General features: G+C 38.3%; 3 protein-coding genes and 1 long non-coding RNA gene across 4 annotated transcripts; 2 read left to right on the top strand and 2 right to left on the bottom strand.

Moving 5' to 3' along the window:
* Positions 1–5,859: 5,859 nt before the first annotated feature.
* On the bottom strand, positions 5,860–10,403 carry LOC121971365 (B-box zinc finger protein 19-like). Its single transcript, XM_042522597.1, has 5 exons — positions 10,080–10,403; positions 7,056–7,152; positions 6,868–6,983; positions 6,565–6,795; positions 5,860–6,165 (listed from the first exon to the last, which is right to left on the bottom strand). Exons 1-5 carry the CDS (start codon positions 10,170–10,172, stop codon positions 6,073–6,075), a joined length of 630 nt encoding a protein of 209 aa, XP_042378531.1. The 5' UTR covers positions 10,173–10,403; the 3' UTR covers positions 5,860–6,072.
* A 1,078-nt stretch (positions 10,404–11,481) lies between these two features.
* LOC121971363 (NADH dehydrogenase [ubiquinone] 1 beta subcomplex subunit 9-like) lies at positions 11,482–16,630 on the top strand. The gene is made up of 5 exons (XM_042522596.1): positions 11,482–11,724; positions 14,075–14,116; positions 15,251–15,332; positions 16,138–16,193; positions 16,316–16,630. The coding sequence occupies exons 1-5, from the start codon at positions 11,590–11,592 to the stop codon at positions 16,358–16,360; spliced, it is 360 nt and encodes a 119-aa protein (XP_042378530.1). The 5' UTR covers positions 11,482–11,589; the 3' UTR covers positions 16,361–16,630.
* A 3,181-nt stretch (positions 16,631–19,811) lies between these two features.
* LOC121971362 lies at positions 19,812–23,039 on the bottom strand. Its single transcript, XR_006109119.1, has 5 exons — positions 22,850–23,039; positions 22,479–22,519; positions 22,320–22,402; positions 21,193–21,389; positions 19,812–20,337 (listed from the first exon to the last, which is right to left on the bottom strand). It is a non-coding gene; the product is annotated as an uncharacterized LOC121971362 (long non-coding RNA).
* LOC121971361 (cytochrome P450 78A9-like) lies at positions 22,893–24,751 on the top strand. The gene is made up of 2 exons (XM_042522595.1): positions 22,893–23,900; positions 23,966–24,751. The coding sequence occupies exons 1-2, from the start codon at positions 22,893–22,895 to the stop codon at positions 24,581–24,583; spliced, it is 1,626 nt and encodes a 541-aa protein (XP_042378529.1). The 3' UTR covers positions 24,584–24,751.
* Positions 24,752–25,067: the final 316 nt, after the last annotated feature.

Raw genomic sequence — 25,067 nt, 5'->3', positions numbered from 1 at the left:
AGTTGGCAGAAGAAGAAAAATCAAGTGGGTCATTGAGGGTCGAACACTTGGGTAAGGAATCCTGGTGAGTAAAGTCAGATAGTGAAGAAAGTCCTGGTGAGTGAAAACAGGCAGATGGAAAATCCTGATCAATGAAACAGGTAGATGGAAAAGTCTTAGTGAGTAAAGTCAGACAGTTGGAAAGTCTCGGTGAGTGGAGCTAGACAATTAGTATAATTGGTGCAATTGTCCATTTGGGAGATTATTGGTATAATTCTCCATTAGTCAAAGGTTGACTAGTTTGATATGATAGAGTAGTTAAGTAGGTCAAGATTGACTAGATACTTGATTGGGAATGCCCTAACTGGAGGTTAGGCAAGGGCAAGATTAATGGGATAGTTGACAGAAAAAGAAAAACCAAGTGGGTCATGGAGGACCGGACACTTGGTGTGAGAAGTCCCTATTGGGGTTGCAAGGTTGCAAACATAGTCCCACATTCAAAACACATGGGAAAGATCATGAGTTTATAAGAGAAAAAGATATCTCCATTGGTATGAGGCATTTTGGGTAGAGCCCAAGAGTAAAACCATGAGGGCATAGGTTCAAAGCGGACAATATCATACCATTGTGGAGATATCTAAATTCCTTTTGATCCTACAATTGGTATCAGAGCCCGGACTGCCAAAATGTTTAACCGTCGACTGTGCACAGGAGCTATGGTCTGATTGAGGCATGTGAGTACAATATTGACATCGAACAAAGAAAGTGGGGTCTCCTATGTTCGGATGATCGGATCAAGAGGACCAGACACCAGGCAGAAAGTCATAGTTGCGGCTAGGTAGGAAGTCATAGTTGTGGCTAGGCAAGGAAGTCCTAGTAGATCAGGTGGACCGAGGGGCAGGAAGACCTGGTGGATCGAGGATCGGACGTGGGAAGCTTATGATCCTTTGTTTAAGGGGGGATTATTAGGGCTGCAAGGTTGCAAACATAGTCCCACATTGAAAACACATGGAAAAGATCATGAGTTTATAAGAGAAAAAGATATATCCATTGGTATTGTTAGGACCAAAATGTAGCTAGAGGGAGGGGTGAATAGCTCAGTGCAATCTTCGTGGTCGGCGTTGCTTGTTTCTTCAATGATGTGCAGCGGAAATGAACAAGAAACAACTCACACAACGCTAACAAGTAGATTTACTTGGTATCCACTTCCAAAGGAGGTGACTAATCCAATAATCTACACACTCACACACCCTCCACTATGAATAACACTCCTTTATGGTAACTACCAAAGGCGGAGAAGCCCTACAATCTCTCAATACAAGAAGAAAGCAAAGGGAACAACAAATACAAGAAATCTTACAGGTTTTACAGCTAAAAACCCTAATCCTAACTTTTCCTTCTTCTTGTGTTCTCGCCTCTTGACTTGGATGTCTCTCCAAGATCCTTCAAGAACTGGCGATCTGAACCTCAAGAGATGTTGTGGAGTCGCTGGTGAAGATCGGAGATGAATCGTATGAGTTGTACTGAAGGAATTGAGCGCCTGCAGTTATAAACGATGCCGACGGTCGAATCCCGATCGATTGGATTGCTCCCAATCGATCGGGGAGGCTTTGGATCGATCGGATGATCGATCCAGAGCGCCTCTGTGCTCTGGAAAAATGCCTGGATCGATCAGCTGATCGATCCAGGGCTTATCGAGCGAAGTCGCGCCTCCCAATCGATTCACTGATTGATTGGGAGCTCTGGATCGATCGGCTGATCGATCCAGAGGTGTTCTGTTCGCACGATGCTTCTCCCCAATCGATCCACTGGTCGATTGGGAGGAGCTTTGTCGCGGGGACTCACCCGATCGATCGGCCGATTGATTGGGCATGATCCAATCGATCAGCTGATCGATCCAGATCTTAGTTTTCGCCCAAACCAAATCCAAAGCCCCTTAAACCAACATCCAGTCAACCATGACTTGTTGGTACATAAAACCTAGCATCTGGTCACCCTTGACCAGCTAGAATTCTCTCACCAAGTGTCTGGTCAATCCCTTTGACCCACTTGGACTTTTCTCCTCTTGCCAAGTATCCGGTCAATCCCTTTGACCTGCTTGGACTTTCACCAGATGTCTGGTCAACCTTGACCCATCTGGATTTCTCCCGTGCCTGGCTTCACTCACCAGGACTTCTCTTCTGCCTAGCTTCACTCACTAGGACTTCCCTTCTGCCTAGCTTCACTCACTAGGTCTTTCACCTAGCTTCACTCACTAGGATTTTCACCTGGCTTCACTCACCAGGATTTTTCTCTGCCTGACTTCACTCACCAGGACTTTCCTCTGCCTGGCTTCACTCACCAGGACTTTCACCTAGCTTCACTCACTAGGATTTCTCTTCTGCCTAACTTCACTCACCAGGACTTTCGAGTCAGGTATCCGGTCAACCTCGACCTACTTGACTTTCCTTCACATCTCAACTGGTCAACCTCGACCAAGCGGGAATTGTATCAACAATCTCCCCAAATGAACAACTGCACCTGCATTGTCCATATCATCTAAACCCAATATATTGTCAAACATCGAAACTCAAACCAAGACTCAAGCTTGGTCAACCAGGTCAACCTTGACCTAAAGGATATTGCACCAATAGGTATGAGGCCTTTTGGGTAGAGTCCAAGAGTAAAACCATGAGGGTTTTGGCCCAAAGTGGGCAATATCATACCATTGTGGAGATATCTAAATTCCTTTTGATCCTACAGTCCCGATGAGTGAAGTCAGACAGTGAAGAAAGTCTTGATGAGTGAAGATAGACAGATGAAAAGTTTTGGTGAGTAAAGTAGGCAGATAGAAAGTCTTAATGAGTGAAGCTAGATAGTTGGAAAGCCCTAGTGAGTGAAGCTAGACAATTGGAAAGTCCTGGTGAGTGAAGCTAGGCAGTGAGAAAGTCATGGTGAGTGAAGCCAAGCAATTGGGACGTCTTGATGAGTGAAGCCAGACAATTGGGAAGTCCTAGTGAGTGAAGCTAGGCAGTAAAAAAACCCTGGTGAATGAAGCCAAGTGGAAAAATCCTAGTGAGTGAAGCTAGGTGGAGAAAAGTCTTGGTGAGTGAAGACATGTATTGGAAAATCCAGGTGGGTCAAAAGTTGACTAGATACCTAGTGTTTGAAAGTTCAAGTGGGTTATGGAGGACTGGACACTTGGCATGAGAAGAAAAGTCTAAGTGGGTCAAAGGTTGACCGGACACCTGGTGTTTGGAAGTCTAAGTAGGTCATGAAGGATCAGATATTTGGCACGAGGAGAAAAGTCCAAGTGGGTCAAAGAATTGATTGGATATTTGGCGAAGAAGTTCCAACAGGTCACGATTGACTTAATATTGGGAAAGAGAACCTTATACTTGAATTAAACAAATTATGATTGGGTAGCCGATTGGAGTAATTAATTGACCCTAAGCTAATCAATTAAGTAATCGATTAGGAGGTTCTTGCGAGAACACAGAAAAAGCTTGATTCGATTGGTCAATCATTTGGACGATTCTAATTGATTGAACCAATCAATTAGGGCCAGGAGATTCATGAAGAAAAATTCACGAAAACAAGGTTGAATCGATTGGTTCAATAGATTCAACCACTTCTAATCGATTGGGTCAATCGATTAGGAAGTGCTTTATCGTGAGAAGAGGGAATTGATTGAGGCAAGACTTAATTGACTGGACTAATAAATTAAGGTCTTTTTGCGAGTGAACAAAGAGTAGCAGAATTGATTGGGATGACTCACTAATCGATTAGGGTTTGAAAAAAGAACCGTTCTGTAAGTGTTGGACAGGCGGATGTTGTGGCAGTCAATTAGGAAAAAATTGAATCGATTGGGAGGCATAAAAATCCTAGAAAAGGGTTTTCATGGACATTTCAAAAAAAAAAAACTCTCGCTCACAGTTTTTTAATCACACATGGTAAATTCTTGGAGACTTAAAGTGAAGTACTTATACATTTTCAAATTCATCAAGAGATGATTTCAAGTAAAAAGACAATAAAATAAGATTTATTATTGTAATCTTATAAGATTTCATTTGAATTAGCTTCTTCTTCTATTCTTCTTTCTTCACGTGTGAGATATTATTTTGGGTATAGTAATTTTGATTAATATAAAATAACTGATTTTATAACGTAATAATTACTCTATAACTGCTATATATAATAGCTGATAAAAAAACCGTAACGTAAGGATATTCCTGAGATAAAATATCAAATGAGATTGTTTTAATTTTTGCCCATAATTTTTTTATTTTCAAGATTATTGAATTTCTATTTTTAATTTCCTATTTGTCACAACAACCAGAAATTACAGAATAAAAAAAATATTTTTCATCAACGTTTTTTTTGTTCAAACAAAAAAAACTTTGTAATAAAAGTGCAAATACAGATCCTTGTAAACTTTGCTTCACGTTAATATTATTCGATTTCACTTTTATTCTTTGATTTATTATTACTTTTACTTCACTTTAATCATCTTCCTTCTAATTAAATAGTTATTATTGTATAGGACAATCCTTCCCGGGATTACCGGAAAATATTTTGAATTAAAATAATTCAGACTTATAGAATGACTTGATCGAATATCTCAAATTATCAAGGAAGGAAAGATGAGCTATTTAAGGAGTGTTGGGTGGAATTTCTACTAAAACACTTTTTAGATTCTAATTATATAGAAACACTTTTAATTGTCGGTGAATGTCAACTTTACTTTGATTTCTATAACTTTTATTTAAAAATTGAAAGCAAGAATTTAATACTTTTTCTTCTTATTTTTATTTTTTATTTATGATTTAAAATTAAAAGTTGATATTTATATCCTTAATAAATTTAACATTTTACATAATTATCATCATATTTTTTACCTTAATAAATTTATTATTTTATATAATTGTCACCACACTTTTACGATATTTATTTTTTAAATAATATTTTATAATTTTATATAATTTATATTTCTAGAATTTCTTATACAAATTTTTTTATATTTATATAATTTTTTTTATTAATTTTATATAATTTTTATTAAAAAATTAATTTTGATACAATATTTAAAATATAATAATTATTATATAAACAAATAGTGTATCAAAGTTATATTTAGATAATTAAAAAAAGATTAATTTATATAGTTTAAAGATATTGTTGTCATTTAACTAAAACTTAAGCTCGAAAGTAATTATTTATCAAGCACTCCAACTTTATCTTGTATTAATTTTAGACTTCTATTTTCAAACACTTCATATTTTAATTTCTCATTAACTTCAAATAATCTCTATAAGAATTACTTTTAAATAAGTACAAATTCTCCCAAATACTCCCTTAAAAAGGTTGAGCTCTTGTATGATCAAGCTACCGAGTGTCTAAGCAGCTGAATCTCCGAGTCAACCAAGGACTCAAGAGAGGAACGCCGAGTGCCCAAGCTGCCAAATCTCTTAAGTCAGATCAATCCAACATTCGACACACACACGCACACGAGCCAACTTGATTCAATATATTCCAAACTCTATATTTGCACCCTCAAGCCAATGCGTGAGATTAAACTCTCGTGTGTATATATATATATATTCACAACATCAATGTTTGTGATACAATATAAATCAACCACAAAACACAAACACCCCAATGTGGGGACTAAGCTCCCATGCACTTAAGAGACCATTCTCATCGGCCTCTATTTGCATTTACATTTCCAACAATTATACATACACATACACACACAAGAAGAGATGAAACTCAAAATACACTATTAAAAACGATGGTAAACTAACAAAAAAAATCAAGAAACAAAACCAAAAAAAAAACATTTCTAATTTCCGTAAATAAAGACAGTCGATGGATAGTGAAAATAGCATGCGGTTCGACAGATTGAACTCGATGAAATCCCATATTTTGCGAAAACAGCATCACAGTTAGGATACAAGAGAAAACTAGCAGCAATTGCAAATGCCTGAGCATGTTCTTTAGACAGAGATTAGAGTTTGAGGTGGCTATGGTTCAGCTGACAATAGTAGGAAACCAAGAACAAAAATTAAAGCATAATATACACGAGCAAGCTGTCGAAACATATCGCCGTTGGCTCTATGCGTTGGGTGGACCAGTGGGAACCAAACCAATGCCCAGCATGCCATGATTGTTGTTGTTATTATTGTTTGCGAGATCCATTTGTTGAGTCTTCGAGGAGCAAGAAAGAAATCAATGTCAGTGAAATTACCCAGATTGTTAATGAAAGAATTTCTAATCTGGGCACCTTATTTGGAAATTTCTCCTCTCACCTTTTTATCGTCAAGTTGTTTTAACAAACAACTCGACAAAAGATGAACGGATAAGAAATTGGCAAATGTTCAATCCATCAAACTCCTTCACCAAGATGAAGGATACTTCGTATCAAACTTGATATTAATACACTGAAAGAGTGTATTGGTGGATTTTGACACAATTTTATACAAGATATTGTCTATTAAGAGTTGTTTCATGTTCAAAAATTTGAATTGGGTTTTCGAATAAGGGGTCCAGACTTAAATTTGTTCATTGGCAAACCAGGCCAAAAGAAAAACATTTCGAGATCCATACCTGGCTATTGGAAGCTTGCCCGTGAGTTCGAGCAGGACGAGAATTGAGATCGATCATTTCAGAATCTGCTTTGCCATTAGGTTCATTGTTAGCGTCTGAGGCAGGCGCAGACGATGACTTGTGATTTGGTGTTTTCTCCCTCATCACCATTCTGTGATCCCTCCCATATTCCACTGGGTCTTTTGCCTTGGTTGTGGAATTTTCGACATGACCACTCTTGTCACCTGGAAACTACATGCACAAACACTCATCCTCAGATTTCATCTATCCGAATATTTTTGGAAAAGTTTAACTGAGCCTGACCTGAACCCTTTGCCTCAGCATTAGATATCTTGCATGGGTTCGCTTTCCTCCTACATGTACAATCATATCACACTGCAAGCACAAGGAGCTTCCATCTATCTCACAATAAAAGAAGGCTACATGGATATCGAGTGATCAAGTTAGAGTCAAAACATACTAAGGTATGCCAACTAATGCAATAAGAATACCAGGTGCATTTTCACATATGTCACAACGAGGAACTTCACTGGGGTCAGCAAGTCCTACTCGTACATGCCGGTTAGCAAGCTTGTTACACATATGGACCTGTAAATCTCACATCATTTTAATCTAACATAAATTTCAAGTTTTTAAAATAAAATTACATTATTAGATACGAAAAAAGTTGAGCATAGGTAAGGACATGAATTCTATAGCCGCCACCTTCCATTAGTGGCAAAAGGCGAGTACGCTCGCCCCAGCGCCCCCGCCAGCACACCCTAGGACCAACACGGAGGAGGTAAATCACGATGACTGAGAAGGCAAGTGGCAGGTGGGGTGAGTTTACACAGGTTGTAGGGATTTACGCTTTGCCAGTCCCGAGATTCGACCCCAATACCTCATGTGGCAATCAACCTGCCACTTACCAACTCAGCTAAGCCCACCTTCCATAAGTGATCTTATGGAGGGTGGCTCCATCAGACAATAACACACTTGAAAGGTCAGAGTATGATGCTTTTTCTCATGGCTTTTAGTTAAAAAAATGTATTAAATGGCCTTTGAAACAGTTGGGCATTTAAAATAGTAGCAAAATAGATTTCATCTATACAAAGTGTAATGTACCTTTGGAAGTGTAGTACACGGGCATTTAAAACCGCAGTATATAGGTTTTGTTAATACAAACATAAAAGCATAAAGCCTTTGAAATTGTAGTATATGAGCATTTAAAACTGACGTTTGCAGAGTAATTGATAAAAAGTTGCAGTATGTGAACGCTGAAACTGCAGTAAATGGGCATCCAAAATCGCAGTACATAGGTTTCGTTTCTACGAAAAAGTAGTACACGGCATACAAGAATGTTAACAATCATAATACTACTACAAGATATATGCACAATGATCTTTAGGATCAGTGTAGATTACTTATGGAGGGGAGCTCCATAGAATTTGTCCCATTGGGAGGAATGCGTGAATTCATGTTATAAGCAACAAAACTGTGCGCATACGAGTCATGTTGAAGTTGACAAAACCAAATAAAGAGTGAAAATAATTCATCAATGACATAGAACATCAACATTTAGATGCAAACATGCATATAAAAGAAGTTGATACAAGCAAACACACCAAATATCTCACAAATTGAATGAGAATAAAATTCTTTATGTTCAACACAAACCACAAGGGTGACATGGCCAGGACAACCATCGAGAAGGAATGCATGCAGCGCAAAAGGACCATAATCTTTCTTCCCTATTTTGTTTTTGTTATTTTGCTCTTTAGTTAGGGTATCTAACAGCTGTTGACTGCTATAGATAAGACAAGTCGTGTATTGTAGCATGACAAATTTAGGCTTTCAGGTAAATTATTGATCACTAATCATTGGAGTTTCACATCAATTTATTGGTAAGTATTGATTAAGACATTTTCATGCTTTCAGAATAAAGGCCTGAAATTTTAGCACCACATTCATCATATAACAAACACATATGCCAGTTATTCATGAAAACTATTATGCAATTATACTCCCAACAACAAAGTGACATGGGTATTGTCCTGCAGCAGGAGATGGTGTCATACATTGTCCACAACCTAAATGGATCGCAAAGTGCATATAACCAAAATGGTTCACCATTATCATTAGCATCCCCCAATATGATCAGGCTTCAAACTTTATGGGTTAACCAGTTGAGGTCAATCTTACAAGTGCTGGTCACTTAAAGAATTATGCAACACAAAACTGATTGTTTTGTTCCAGCTAGCATATAGGATAATCCATGACTTTCCTTGGTTTAGATGCATCATCAATCTTAAAGAACCAAAAGTAGGATGTCATTTGTCTGCTGTTGAATCTTTGACGACAACCTCAGTTTAGATTTGGCTGTCAGCCAACATGTACAGAGATTCTTTAAAGGAATATTGTTTTGTTATACTAGGGAGCTCAGAAGATGAGACATATCTAGTAATCAGTATTCAGTACTCTGTCAGACTCATTAAGTACGAGAAAGAAGACGAACCATGTTTATGCATGCAAGCAAGAGCGGATAAAACTTGAAAATGTTCAGGCCCTGAGATAATCTTTTTTGAAGCATAAAAGTTAGAGAATAACGCTCAGAATATAGGTAACGCCAATATGAAAATTGCATCATGAAACAAGAATTCAATCATAGCCTATCTGGCATAAATCTTGAAAACTTATGTTCTGAAGGATTGCAAAAGAGCAGCATGATCAAATGTTCAAGTTTGATATTAAAACCAAATTGATCTAATTGCATCAACCAAATTCAACCTGAAATTAACATGATTTGAGACATTTAAGTTATATTCAAGAAAGCAGAATCAGGGCCAATTTGGTCAACATTATCTACCACTGCAACTGCCAATCTTTCAGATATCAGGTACATACTACCAACAATCTCTATGAGACCTTATCATGGACAAAATAAATGACGTTAAAGCTGCCTCCTCTTCGTGGAGCTTCAAATTAATGCATCTGCTAATCTAGCACCTTTCAATTAATGCACCTTCCAAGCTCAAAAACTAAATTCCCTGTGAAAACCCCTGATGCCTACTTGGTGCTTTTCTTTCTTAGCTAGAAGTAATGTAGCGTTCATCAACTTACAGTCATTCAAACTCATGAATGTTTTAATTCTTTAGTGGAATTCACATTCAGTACCATATCTGTTGTTTTCTCACATGATGTTCTACATAGCTCCTTCCAACAAACCAAGCAAAAGCTTCGAAATTCCATAAAGTAAGATACTCACAAAAAAATGGCCCCTGAACTCAGATCTAACATCTAACAAGAGCTACTCCACATAACTTATAATCAGTTAATTCTTCTATGACCTTGCAACTTTGCAGCCCTTGAGAGTTCAGACAATCCAAAGACAACATGGTATCAATACCATGAATTCACCCCAAGGCAACCAAAATCTCAATGAACTCGAATACTGAAACCCATGGATCAGTAAATCCAGTATCCAAACATCACACCCAAAGAAAAAATTAGTGAACAGATAGAGACCAAGAAGGGACCTTTTCATCGCATGGCCGGCACAAGGAAGCCTCATCGGCAGCACAGAACAAGACAGCCGGAGCGCTCTCGCATACGTCACAGATAGTCCGCATCTTCCCTCCGTCTCATTTCCCTGCGACCGCTCCGCTTTCACGCAATCACCCCCTTTTCCTCCTCCACCTCCCTCCCTCTTCACCGCTCAGAACCTCCGAACGTAGGAAGATACGAGGAAGACGAACGGATCCGCCAGGCGGCGGCGGCGGCGGCGGGTGGCGATGGCGGAGCGGAGCACGGCGGCGAGGCCTTTTTTGGTAGAGTCTCCTCCGTCGGCTAAAGCGTCGAACATGTTCCAGAAAAGATCAAATTACTGATTTACCCTTCGTTATCTTTTTTCCTAGGCCCACGTGGCGGCCTCCTATTTGACTGGTTCGAGAGAGGAGTAGAAACCCGGGCGGTTCTCAGCCACAAGTTGTTCGGGCTTCCGGGTCAAATGCTGCCCAAAGAATACCCCTCAGTAGGTCCGGTGGGCCATGTTGCATTACCCAATACTAACTGGCTACAGCACAGGAGGGTGAGAGGAAGAAGTACGAGTTAATAGTACATGGTATCTCAGCGTGAGGCTGTGGTTGGCGGAGGTGGAGCAGGGCGCATAAGTGGAGTTTGGGCATCAATGTTCGTGCCGTGGTGCGGACACGAAAACTGAGCAGTCAGATGACACGTGTTGGCATTTGGGCTTGAATAGTAAGAGAGGTTTACACAGCCGTATCTCCTATAATATAAATAAAATTAATTTACTTTAAATAAAATTACTATATATAATATTATTAATATAAACTATTATATTAAATATTTTTTATTAACGTATTACAATTGTTTAAAATTAATAAAAAATTCTTCAATTTTGATAAAGCAATTTTAATTAAATTGTTAAAAAGCGTTACAATTTTAATTATGTTGAACCAATTTATATAATATTTATAATTGAGCTGATTACAATTGATACGAGGTAGGATCTCCTAGATCACTTTTTGTTATCTGAGGGATGTGTCATTCATATTTACGGTTGGATCGTAGTCGTGATCCGACCGCAAATGGTTGTGATCCTTTCTTGGATTCACCGTCTCCATCAGATTATAAATTTTATTCGGAACAGACGGTCGGAGACCACCCGGAAGATATCCTCGTTCGACACCCAGTAACTTGACCATTTATCAATCACCGGAGGCCTCCGGACGAATTTAAAAAAATAAAACAATAATTTTAGCCACTTGATTAAATAATTTTCAATAATATAAAAAGTTGACTCGGCCTATCTATTTTATTCAGGCCCTTTTATTTCTTAGTAGTTTGAGCAATTATGTTAATGGGCCGATATGCTAGGAAAACTTTAATGGGCCGGGCACTAGAGAAAATCTTCGTTGGCAGTGCTCTATTCACTCTTCGCTGTGCCCTGTGGGAAACCCGTCGATCTGAAACGATAGAGAGAGAGAGACAGAGGAGAGACGAGCGGCGGCGAAAGGAAGGGCACAGATGAGCAGCGCAGGCGCGGTGGCGAGCTACTTGGCGCGGCGATCAGCGCAGAAGGAGCGGGTGAGACTGCTCTACCGTCGAGGGCTCAAGGACGCCCTCAACTGGGCCGTCCACCGTCACCTCTTCTACCAAGGCGTACCGTCTCCTCTTCCCCCTTTGCTCATTTGTTTCTAGGCTAAATCGGCAACGATCATTTGCATGGATGATTGATCTGGCGTGAATTCTTTTACATTCAGTTTGTTGTGTCGCTCTAGGGCTAGATCTAGCGGAGTGGGCCGTTTTTGTGCCTGATTTATTTTACGCAGACAACAGATCTCACTTTGATTCTGATCCATAGCTTTTCTTTCCCTATTTCCCCAAGAAATTGCATTCAAGTTCATTCATTTCCCTGTTAGCTCTAGCATTATATTCAAAAGTTGTTCCTTCCGATTCGATGATGGCACAATCTGGAGACGTCGATTGTTGTATCCTCAATTGTTTGTTTCAGCTGATACTTCTGAATTTTACTAATGCTGTCGAACAATATATCATTGGTTTAACATTACTTACTGATCATTTGAAATTTTGGATTCTTCGGATTCATTTTCCTCCTCAATCGCATGTTTTACCTTGTCAGTATTGACAAACTGCATATTTGTGGGAAATATTTATCAAGTTCTCAATATCTGTAAAATGCATATTTGTAGTGCTTCTATGTAGCCTTATATTTTATTTCAGCTGATACTTCTGAATTTTACTAATGTCTTTGAACAATATATCGTTGGTTTAACATTACTTACTGATCATATGAAAATTTGGATTCTTCTAATTCATTTTCATCCTCAATCGCACTTTACCTTGTCAGTATTGACAAACTGCATATTTGTGGGAAATATTTATCATGTTCTCAATATCTGTAAAATGCATATTGGTAGTGCTTCTATGTCATTGTAAGGCCTTGTATTTGTTTCAGCTGATACTTCTGAATTTTACTAATGTCTTCAAACAATATATCGTTGGTTTAACATTACTTACTGATGATATGAAATTTTGGATTCTTCGGATCCATTTTCATCCTCAATTGCATGCTTTACCTTATCGGTATTGACAGACTGCATATTTGTTGGAAATATTGATCAAGTTCTCAATATCGGTAAAATGCATTTCTATGTAGCCTTGTATTTTGTTTCAGCTGATACTTCTTTACTAATGTCTTCGAACAATATATCATTGGTTTAACATTACTTTCTGATCATATGAAATTTTGGATTCTTCGGATTCATTTTCATCCTCAATCGCATGTTTTACCTTGTCAGTATTGACAAACTGCATATTTGTGGGAAATATTTATCAAGTTCTCAATGCTTGTAAAATGCATATTGGTAGTGCTTCTATGTCATTGTAAGGCCTTGTATTTGTTTCAGTGATACTTCTGAATTTTACTAATGTTTTCGAACAATATATCGTTGGTTTAACATTTCTTACTGATGATATGAAATTTTGGATTCTTCGGATTCATTTTCATCCTCAATCGCATGCTTTACCTTATCAGTATTGACAAACTGCATATTTGTTGGAAATATTTATCAAGTTCTCAATATCTGTAAAATGTGTTAGGACCAAAAGATTTCAGATATGATATTGTCCACTTTGGGCCTAAGTCCTCATGGTTTTTCTTTTAGACTTTACCCAAAAAGTCTCATACTAATATAAATATTTTTTCTTATAAACTCATGGTCTTTCTCATGTGTTTTCAATGTGGAACTGTGTTTGCAATCAATCCCCCCCCCCCCCCCCCCCCAAACAAAGGACCACAGGTCCCCTTAAGCATCGAGTCACTCTTGACCTGCTCAGGGCCTCCGCTCGTGCATCGAGTCACTCTTGACTTGCTCAGGGCCTCCTCTCGAGCATCAGGTCACTGACCTGCTCAGGGTCTCCCCTAATTTGTTGTTCGATCTTGGATCATGGCTCTAGCTCGTGGTATGATATCTCCACAATGGTATGATATTGTCCACTTTGGGCCTAAGCCCTCATGGTTTTGTTCTTGAGCTCTACCCAAAAAGCCTCATACCAATAGAGATATTTTTTTCTTATGAACCCATGATCTTTCCCATGTGTTTTCAATGTGGGACTACGTTTACAACCTTACAACTCCAACAAAATGCATATTTGTAGTGCTTCTATGTAGCCTTGTATTTTGTTTCAGCTGATGCTTCTGAATTTTTCTAATGTCTTCAGACAGTATGTGGTTGGTTTAACATTACTTATTGATCATATGAAATTTTGGATTGTTCAGATTCATTTTCATCCTCAATCGCATGCTTTACCTTGTTAATATTGACAAAATGCATATTTGCGGAAATATTTGTCAAATTCTCTATAGTGGTAGTGCTTCTATGTTATTGTAAGGCCTTGTATTTGTTTCAGCTGGAATTTTACTAATGGTTTATCATTACTTACTGATCATATGAAATTTTGTATTCTTCTAATTCATTTTCATCCTCAGGCATCAGACCTAAGAGAAGAATTTGAAGCCAACAAACATGTGGTACTGTTTTTTTTTTTGCTTCTTTCATAATTTTTCACAAGTATTCATTTTGTTTAGCCAAGTTCTAGTTGTGAGAATGCTTTTCCATATTTAATCTGAGAAGTAAGATTATGCTATTCCATAAATTTTCTTATGGATTTCATGAAGTGGCCAGTCTTTGATTGCACTTTTGAGACTGATCAATCATTGAACTTGCATTTGATGTTTTTTCTTTTACATTTAGACAGATAATGGTGCAGGTTGAAAAAGCCCTTTGCATCAAAAATATTCATTCTCTATTCACATGTCCTTTTGTTTGGCTGTTTGAATCACCAAACTTTCTGTAGATTTTTTAGTTTCTACATTCCTTGATTTGCTAGCAGAACAAAAAGAACGTGTAGAATAGATTAATTTTGAAGGGTGAACATGACATATATGAATGTGTAGAATTGCAGAACTTGGATAATAAATTTTCTAAAAATATTTTAAAGGTTTGCCTGGGCAATTCACAATCCAACAAATTAAAACGTTGTATATCTGTCTTGGTTGGTTTGAAGTTTATGATAACTTGGATTAAATGTAATAAATATCTGAACCAAAATAATAACTCGGATGTAGAGCTGGAACAGATAATATGTGTGCAAACCAACATATTCTATCTTACGATTCAACTGTAAAGTTGGACAACCTGTGTATATATGTTTCGTTTCCCCTCTTATAGTTGTTTGTTCATTGCTGTAATCCTCACAATAATCTGAATCTTATAAACGGGATTATGCGGCTTAACTGGTTATATAGGCTGATCTGTAATCTATGTTGGGATTAATTTGCATGATATATATCTTTCATTTTACTAATTGATAGTTTTGGTTAATTTTTTTGGTGGCAACTTAGATGGACATTCAAGAATGATGATTTGGCATGTTTGTGAATTTCATACTCTGATTTATATCTTTCCCTCTGAAATATTAGAAGTAGGGTAGGAAGATATGAATGTCTCATTATCGTATATATAATTTAACTTGATTTTACTGTAATTGTGATATTATTCTTTATGGTTTCATATAATTCATTTTGTTACACTACTAAAGTCATTATTGCACTTTCTCAGTTACGGATAAGAATTCTAAGATCTATTATGGTTCAAATTCACAGGAGGATCTAGACCACATTGATAGGCTAATTGAAGAAGCAGAAGCAAGATTTGAGAAGTTCCGGCACCCAGACCCATACATTGGTAATTATCATTGCAAAGTTGCAACTTCAGTAGCTCTCCTATGAGTTTAGTGTCATGCTTTTATCGGTTTTAGATTTGCAAACTAGATTGGTCTTTCTTAAGCCAACCCATGGATTCAATTAGTTGAATAGGGATGTATGATTGGTGTAGATGAACGTGTGACATTACTAGAGAGCAATTAGGTGTAGCTCCAATTGAGGATACAATGATTAAAAAAGTTTGAGGTAATATAGGCGTGTTCAAATAACAACTAGCTGATTTAATAGATGAGATGAATTGTCTCTATTAGAGTTAACATTGGTAAATAGTGAAAAATAAGATCTATACAGCTGAATTCAAATAATTAGGACAAACACGATCGAATGATGATGATAATGATGAATTATTGATGGTAACTAGCCTTAGACATAATCATGTTTAGCCATGCAAAAGACAGTAGTTAATCTTGTTAGAGAAAAATGGTCATTTTGCAATTAATCTTGAGTTGTTCCCACAATCACTGATAGGAGTTGTATAATACCAGTTTCTAAATACTAATCTCAAGTTGAATCTTTTACCTGAAGACCTGAAGATTGAATCCTTTAGTTAGTGACCTCCAAGTTTTGTTACCTTTCAGAAATATGTTAGGGACCATCAAAGTAATAGACAAACTTGAATTCACACCATAAACTTCTGGAATTTCTTAAAGGTAAATAAAATCTCAAAGAAAAGAAATAACAAATGGAACTGGTTGAGATTCCTTTGTATCTTAATAGCTAACAGTAAACTGATACTTTGGTAACATTTTCTCTGTTTGTTTTTACAGTACCTTGGGCGCCTGGCGGTTCCAAGTTCTGTAGAAATCCACCTCCATATCCAGGGGTGAGTAATGTGTTACTTTACATGGCAAGCTAGTATCTCTTTTCTGTCGATGATATGAGTAGCGTGCATAAAGACTTAGATCTTTCGTCACTTATAAACATAATGGTTTTCTGTGTTTGCAGATTGAGATTGTGTACAACCACGGCAAGGAGGATGACTTGCAATAGAGATTCATTCTGAAGAATAAAAAGCTAGAACTGCAATATGTTGTTTATTTCCGAGCTCCGACATTTACCCCATGAATAAAGCAAAATCATACTTTTTGATACCTAAGCGGTTGTAGACCGCAAGTTTAAGTTTGTGGAAGAACTTTGTTTGTTCTTAATTTTCTGCTACAATCATTCTCACTGCGTCTTAGAATCTATTTCAGCTGTGACATGTACATTGCATTCTATATCGCCGTGGAATGTGAAGTTAGAAGGATGAACACTGCTCTACTCCGATATTCTTGAAATGTACCATTGCATTCCAATTTCTGGATGTTTAGTTCAAATGACATGGTATACATTTCTTTTTTATTTATCATCAAAATAATATTTCATCACTTCTTAATTTATTTTAATTTTAAAAATAGTCTTAGCGTTATTAAAGTAATGATTTATACCTAATACAGTGTGGACATTTAATAATATTATATTATAGTAGAGTTGTTACATTTCAAAATTATTATAATATGTCATCTTGGATGAATATTACGTTATTAGCAACTATAAATAAATATCCATTATCGAGATATTTTTATGAAGAACTCAAAAGTTTATATACAATATTTAGAATATGTTTGATTTAAGTTATTATATATAATCTTGCATGATTAACATTTAGAATATGTTTGATTTAAGTTATTATATATAATCTTGTATGGGAATAAAATATTATTTAATTAAATCTTTAGAATATTAATTTAGGGGATTTAGAATTAGTCCAGAATTATATAAAATCTCACACTAAGATAATCATATTTCAGATTTTACCTTTCATTTATTGATATGAAGGACATGTTTCATTATGTGAGATCACTCATTACTTAAATCAAATAAAATTAAATAACATAATCTAAATAATAATCTCCATAAAAAATTTTCATCAATCATCAAAATAAATTAAAAAAAATACTTATGGAGGCTTCATCTAGCGACCTATATTCTTAAACTCAATTTGCATGGAAGAAAAAAAATCCCTGTAATAACTAAAATTTAAATCTTAAATCTCTTAATTAGCAATGGGAGGACTTTCGTAGTCACCCGTGCTTGCAAAATTAGTGGCGTGGCCTTGACATAAACATTAAGATGTTAGTGGAATAAAATTATAAAAGAATAGAATATTTATTTCTAAAAATTTCATGTAAGTCAACGCATGGTACCAGAACCACATGATAAAATATTTATTTCTAAGAAATTTCAGTGATGGCTACTTGTTTGCTGACTCACCCTCTGTCATCATCAGCTGATTCAGCTCCCAGTCTTTGTCATGGCACAAGAAACGCACGGTGTACTTAAATAACATAACCTAAATAATAATCTTCATAAAAAATTTTCATCAACCATCAAAATAAATAAAAAATACTTATAAAGGTTTCATCTAGCGACCTATATTCTTAAACTCAATTTGCATGGAAGGAAAAAAAATTACCTGTAATAACTAAAATTTAAATCTTAAATCTCTTAATTAGCAATGGGAGGACTTTCGTAGTCACCCGTGCTTGCAAAATTAGTGGCGTGGCCTTGACATAAACATTAAGATGTTGGTGTTGGTTAGTGGAATAAAATTATAAAAGAATGGAATATTTATTTCTAAAAACTTCATGTAAGTCAACGCATGGTACCAGAACCACATGATAAAATATTTATTTCTAAGAAATTTCAGTAATGGCTACTTGTTTGCTGACTCACCCTCTGTCATCATCAGCTGATTCAGCTCCCAGTCTTTGTCATGGCACAAGAAACGCACGGTGTACTTCATTGTTCATCTTTAGAGAATAGCAGTATGAAATTAACATAAATGATAAATGATGGCAGCAGAGATGAAGCAGTTATAGTTTACATAATCACGATTTTAACTATCGGATTGTACGATCTTATCATTTGGAAGTACCCAATCGATCCGGAGCGATTGGAATCATCTTAGAGTTTTGATTTTGAAAGGGACAATGTTATTCCAAAGCATTCTAAGATGGAAGATGTTGTTTACCTTCAAATATAAGTCACTCCTCTACACGACCATCGGTGCTCTGAGTGGTGCATCAACTTCGTCTTCTCTCATTTATACTTTATTTGCTCCGAGGTATGAATCGAAGAAGAAAAGGAATTAACCGTTTACTCCCCATGCTGGCTTACCAAATCAGCAATTTTTAACCGTTTCAACCAATACCGAACTACATTTAAAACCACAAGTCAATATACAATTAACTTCTTTCATGTATAATCAGTGTCCATAAAAGAGATCCATTCGTCTTCGTTACCTTACGAGTCACTTCAACTTCAAACATAACACACTTGCTCTCACAACTTGTATGATACATCACCGCCCCCGAGGTGCAGCACAACTGGTTCCCAGGAGACATGCAGAATTGTTTCCTTGGACATGGGTTCGAATCGTGGGACTGACAACCACATAATACCCTCCTTCCTAGGGGCTTGCTGTGTACCTGATTTATCTGTCTATATTTTATTACGAGACTAATGATATTGGACCTTGATTTATCTGTCTATATTTTATTACGAGACCAATGATATTGGACCTTGATTTATCTGTCTATATTTTATTACGAGACTAATGATATTGGACCGTTTAGAGAGAGCGAAATCAGCTTTTACTTCCTTGTATGATACATCACTTTCAAACATGCAAAAGAAGGCCATGAGAGCTACATCCATCTATCCTTGTAAATTGCTGATGAGGTTGAGTTGATTTGCTCAACATCACCATCCTACAAATCGTTTCATTTTGGCATGGTCAATGTTAGGTTATGGATAGATAGGAGACTAACACTAGGGTGGCCCCCAACACAAATGGTCGAATCATTGAATCTATTGTATATAATTTTACTCTACATTGCAAGAGATTATTTTCGTAACTCAAATCATTGACTACTAGGTCACACGGCAACAATTTTACCATGATCAATCTTGCTTCCCTTGAAATATAATCAAGTCTTTATCCCCCTGAGTGTAGTTAGATATAGGGGTGCAAACGAATCTAGTTTGTTCACAAACTTTTCAAACTAACTCAAAAAATATTTGATTCATATTCAAAATTATCAAATTCAAGCCCAATTCGAACTTGTTTAATAATTTTTTAAAGTCAAATTCAAATTATAATTTTTTGTTTGATTATTTACGAGTCACTCACGAGCCAAACTTGAACCAAACTCTAATTAGTTTTACACAATTTTAATTTAAATATACTCAAATTAAGATTCAAATAACTCGAACCGAACTTGAAATTAAATTATTTCAAATTATAGTTTGATTTGGCTCAAATTAAGGTTTGAGCAAAAATTATTTGTATTTTCGAGCTTGGAATTGAATTTGAATATATATATATATATATCATTTTAAACACTCCAACTTTCTTTCTAAGATGATTGTATCTCCATCTTAATATCCTTATTTCTACAACTCTCATTTTCTACTTATGTACTGACTTCATAATCGAACATTTAGTTCCATACATCATAGCAGTTCTAACCGTCATTTTATAAAATTTCTCTTTTAAACTTTAAAGCTTTAACATAAAATCTCCATTTCCTTGCATGTGAAGCTACCAGCATTTTATTATTCACTCACTATCAATACAACAACCAGGAACCTCACCTGCCAATTTTGAACTGCGGAGAGAGTAGTCAATTTTGAACTATGGATGACTCTCCTTTTCTTAATTCTCTTGATGTCGTGTGTAGTCTCTGAGAATAAAAGTCCTTCTGATTTAGGTAATAAATCAAAAGAATGGTTGCATCAGCTGACTAATCTTATGATACATAGCTTGCAGTCTTTATCTTCTCTGCTTCGCCAAGCTTGAAATTTTAATCCTCAGACTTGCATCATGAGCAGACACAAGCCACTAAATTTAATACCACTTGCAAAACTTGCATAATGCACAGTTTATTAGGGTTTGAGCAACTCAAGCTTTGCACTTCTAAACCCTGAAACAAGATTGAGCTTTTGAAGTCCATAAACTACACGGTACTGTTGAGTAAAATGACCTTAAATTGAGGTTCCATCATTTAACAAAAACAAATATTGAAACATCTACAGACTACAGTATCGATCTAGCTAGCTTGTATGAGTATGTATATATCCATCGACACCAAGTTGCTTAAACACCATAATTGTGCAAGTAGAATACTTATGTGACTGTGAAAAAAACAATACCTCGTTAAAATATACAACTTTAGGTGACTGGTGGGAGGTCTTTATCGATCCGTTGGCCTAGAAGGAAAATTGAAATCATTGTCTTACTATTCGAAAGTTAAAATACTTTCTTTCCTTGCTATGATTGGGCCCGAATTGGCGTTCGATTCAACCTTGGCGGCTATGAATTAGCAATCGATATGCACGTGCATTCAAAAGGATTTGTCCAATTCCCTTTGCTCCTGAGTTTGTGGAGGTAAAGGCCAGAGGCATAGGTCAGGCTGATGATGTTGATTATGAGAGTCTGATCTAGTACAATTACAATGGTAACTTGAGAGGCACCGTTAACTTTTGTAAAAATGTTTAGAATAGTATCAGAGAGGATCATAAGATGCCCAGAGGAGATTCGATGTTTCAGGCCTAACTCTTAATCTGTTTTGCATGTGAAGAAGGCTTGATCTTAGATTGTTTAGGTGACGGTTTTCGGTGGAAATTCACTTCAAGAATTGAAGCTTAAATTGTCAATCCTGGGACTAGAGCAGCTATCCTTAAACTATTGATTGCAGACAAGCTAGTGCTAGTGGTACATACTGACATATATGAAAACAATGAAAATAAACTAAAGACATAGTCGAAGCAAGAAGCACCTGCTCGATTGTCGGGATGTGCTGCAAGATCCTCCCTCACTTAGATTATTCTTAGATTACATCTTTCTGTGGGTATCGATGCCATCAGCTTGATCTAGATTAGATTCCTGGAAGATGCCTGTCCCATACTTTATCTCAAGAAGCTTTCTCTGCCTCCCTCATGCATCAGGGAAGGTGTTTTCTTCATGGAGCAGTCACTGAATAAAGAATTATAGAGCATTAAAGCTTGTTTATGCTGCAACTTGCACCCTCTTCTACACTAATTAATCAAGGAGATGAGTTGGCACTACAGCAAAACTAGAAGCTAAATGTTTATTTAGGATGGTGTCACTGAATGAAGGAATTAACAATCCATAGATTTCGATATCTTAGCAGACATGAGCACAAGGCATGACTACTAAAATTCAACAGCAAAACTAGAAGCTAAATGTTTATTTAGGATGGTGTCACTCAATAAATGAATTAACAAGCCATAGATTTCGATATCTTAGCAGACAGGAGTACAAGGCACGACTACTAAAATTCAACAGAGAAACTAGAAGCTAAACGTTTAGTTAGGATGGTTTCACTGAATGAATGAATTAACAAGACAGATTTTGATACCTTAGCAGACATGAAGACAAGGCACGACTACTAAAATTCAACAGAGAAACTAGAAGCTAAATGTTTAGTTAGGATGGTTTCACTGAATGAATGACTTAACAAGCCATAAATTTTGATACCTTAGCAGAGACGAGGACAAGGCACGACTACTAAAATTCAACAGCAAAACTAGAAGCTAAATGTTTATTTAGGATGGTGTCGCTGAATGAATGAATTAACAAGCCATAGATTTCGATATCTTAGCAGACATGAGGACAAGGCACGACTACTAGAAGTCAACAGAGAAACTAGCAGCTAAATGTTTGTTTAGGATGGTGTCACTCAATAAATGAATTAACAAGCCATAGATCTGGATATCCAAGGAGACATGAGGACAAGGCATGACTACTAAAATTCAACAGAGAAACTAGAAGCTAAATGTTTGTTTAGGATGGTGTCACTCAATAAATGAATTAACAAGCCATAGATTTCGAGGCATGACTACTAAAACTCAAAGTAACGTTACTGCCAGAGAATAGTGATACCTTTGACTTGGTAAAAAAAATCATCTACCATTGTAGGAATCAGAAACTTCCTTCTGATTTCTTCATATATTGATCTGCAATTGCTGCAGATATAACAAAGTTTGAGATAAGTGCCATAGCATTCTTGCAGGAATAATCACATCCCTAATGCTGATTTACCTTTTTACAAAGAACAAAGCTTGCAAAGTTCATCGATGAACCTGTAAGGATCAATGATGACATCAAATTGTTCACCAAAGGAAAAAAAAATAAAAATAAAGAAAGATAGCAATGTCAAATAGTTATTTACAAACAGAGAGTTAACTGGCATGATTCATGCATGCTTCTAGCTAAATTGAATAGCCATTAAATATCCAAAATTTGAGTAAAATAAAAGAAAAGAAAATAGGTAGTTTTGTTAATTACTTCATTTTTAGCTTAATTAGTTAGGGTAATTAGAGATTTAAATAATGTGCCTAGTGTTACTGGTGTGTGTTTTTTTAATCTTTTAAGCTTAATTAGATTGGCTTCCTGGTTCTATATAAGCATACCGGACGCTATCACCTTCATACAGAAGTAACTCTGCAACTGCTAATGGATTCCGTCGTAGAGAGTCGGTCGATTGTTTTGCTCTCCATCGCTGCCAAATGCAGCGATCTCACCGCCATCCGCGCCCACCTCCTCCCCGTTGCTGCTGCGGTGGCTGCCTGCTGGCTAGCCATTCTCCTCCTCCACTGGGCATGTCCCGGTGGCCCCGCCTGGGGGCGCTACTACTGGAGGAGCCACCGCCGGGCCTTCGGCGCGCACCACGCCATCCCCGGCCCGCGGGGGCTCCCTGTGTTCGGAAGCATGGGGCTCATGTCCGGCCTCGCGCACAGGAAGCTTGCTGCTACGGCCGCCGCCATACCCGGCGCCCGCCGCCTCATGGCGTTCAGCCTCGGCGAGACTCGGGCCGTCGTCACCTGCGACCCGGACGTCGCCAGGGATATCCTCAACAGCCCCGCCTTCGCCGATCGGCCGGCGAGTGAGTCCGCCTACGGCCTCCTCTTCCACCGCTCCATCGGCTTCGCTCCTTACGGCGACTACTGGCGCGCCCTCCGCCGGATCTCCGCCACCCATCTCTTCTCTCCCAAGCAGGTGGCCGCCTTCGCCGGCCACCGCGCCGCGATCGCGGACCAAATGGTGCGCGCCCTCGGTGGCCGCACCGCCTCACGGCGCCCCATCCAGGTCCGAAGCATCCTCAAGCAGGCGGCGCTCAACCACGTGATGTGGTTCGTGTTCGGTAAGCAGTACGATGTGGAGGAGGACACGAAAGAGACGAGGGAGCTACGGAGCTTAGTGGAAGAAGGCTACGATCTCCTCGGCAAGCTTAACTGGTCCGATCACCTGCCGGCGATCGCCGGACTCGACCTGCAGCGAGTCCGCGCCCGCTCCTCCGAGCTCGTCGGTCGGGTCGAGCGGTTCGTCACCCGCATCATCGCGGAGCACCGCGTCGCGCGGGCCGAGGATTCAGTAGACTCGCCCAGGGATTTTGTCGACGTCCTGCTGTCCTTGCAGGAGCCCGAAAATTTATCCGACGCCGACATGGTCGCCATTCTGTGGGTAAGCTTACCGCCCTCCCCATTCCCTCAATATTGGAATTATTAAATCATTTGGAAATTAAATAGGAGATGATATTCCGGGGTACCGACACCGTGGCGGTGACGATAGAGTGGGTGCTGGCGCGCCTGGTGATGGACGGGGAGGTGCAGGCGAGGCTGCAGGCAGAGCTGGATGCGGCGGCGGCGGCGGCTCAGGCGAAGATGGTGGTGCCGTACCTGGAGGCGGTCATCAAGGAGACGCTGCGGGTGCACCCGCCTGGCCCGCTGATGTCGTGGGCCCGGATGGCGATGGAAGACGTCACCGTCGGCGGCTCCATCGTGCCGGCGGGGACCACCGCGATGGTGAACATGTGGGCCATCGCGCGCGACCCGGCCGTGTGGCCGAACCCTCTCCGGTTCGACCCGGACCGCTTCGTGGACGGTCCGGCGGCTGAATTCTCAGTGATGGGGTCGGACCTTCGGTTGGCGCCGTTCGGGGCAGGGAGGCGGGGGTGTCCCGGGAAAGGTCTGGCCATGGCGACCGTGGAACTCTGGGTGGCAGCGCTGGTTCAAGAGTTCGAGTGGCTGCCGGCCTCGGCGGAAGGCGGCGTAGACCAGTCGGAGGTGCTGCGACTGTCCTGCGAGATGGCGGCACCTCTGACCGTACAGCTGCGGCACAGACGGTTGCCGGAGACTCAGCCTTGAAGTGGCGATGGCGGTTTCATCTGTATCCACACCGTTGGCCCAACAGTAAACAATTAAAAAAAGTCAAAATAATGTTTTTACTATGTTTAAGGCTATGCTACTGTAATATATTATATATCTAATAAATTGGCAAAATTGTATAATATGAAAATACTGAAGTTTGAACTCATATTTTACTGGTGTACATATATATATATATAGGATTTCAGATAAGGATCGGATGTATTATACATCATTTTATCTTATATTATAAGAGCTTATTGTCATAAGATTGAAAGGTTCATGTATGGAATGCAACGGTGATTGAAAGAAACTTGTTTGGAACAAACATCCAAAAAAAAAATAGTATTTTTCTCTATAAATGAAGCCTACAAAATATTTGTCCTAAATACGAATAAGCATAGATTAAGTCACCTAATTTGTTGTGGGGAATCTTTGTCCTAAATATTAATGATTATAGATTAAGTCACCTGATTTGTTGTGT

Source organism: Zingiber officinale, chromosome 4A (genome assembly GCF_018446385.1).
Source record: "Zingiber officinale cultivar Zhangliang chromosome 4A, Zo_v1.1, whole genome shotgun sequence".
Lineage (NCBI taxonomy): Eukaryota > Viridiplantae > Streptophyta > Magnoliopsida > Zingiberales > Zingiberaceae > Zingiber > Zingiber officinale.
The sequence above is the reverse complement of the archived record's forward strand: the minus strand, read 5'-3'. Positions and strand labels throughout refer to the sequence as shown.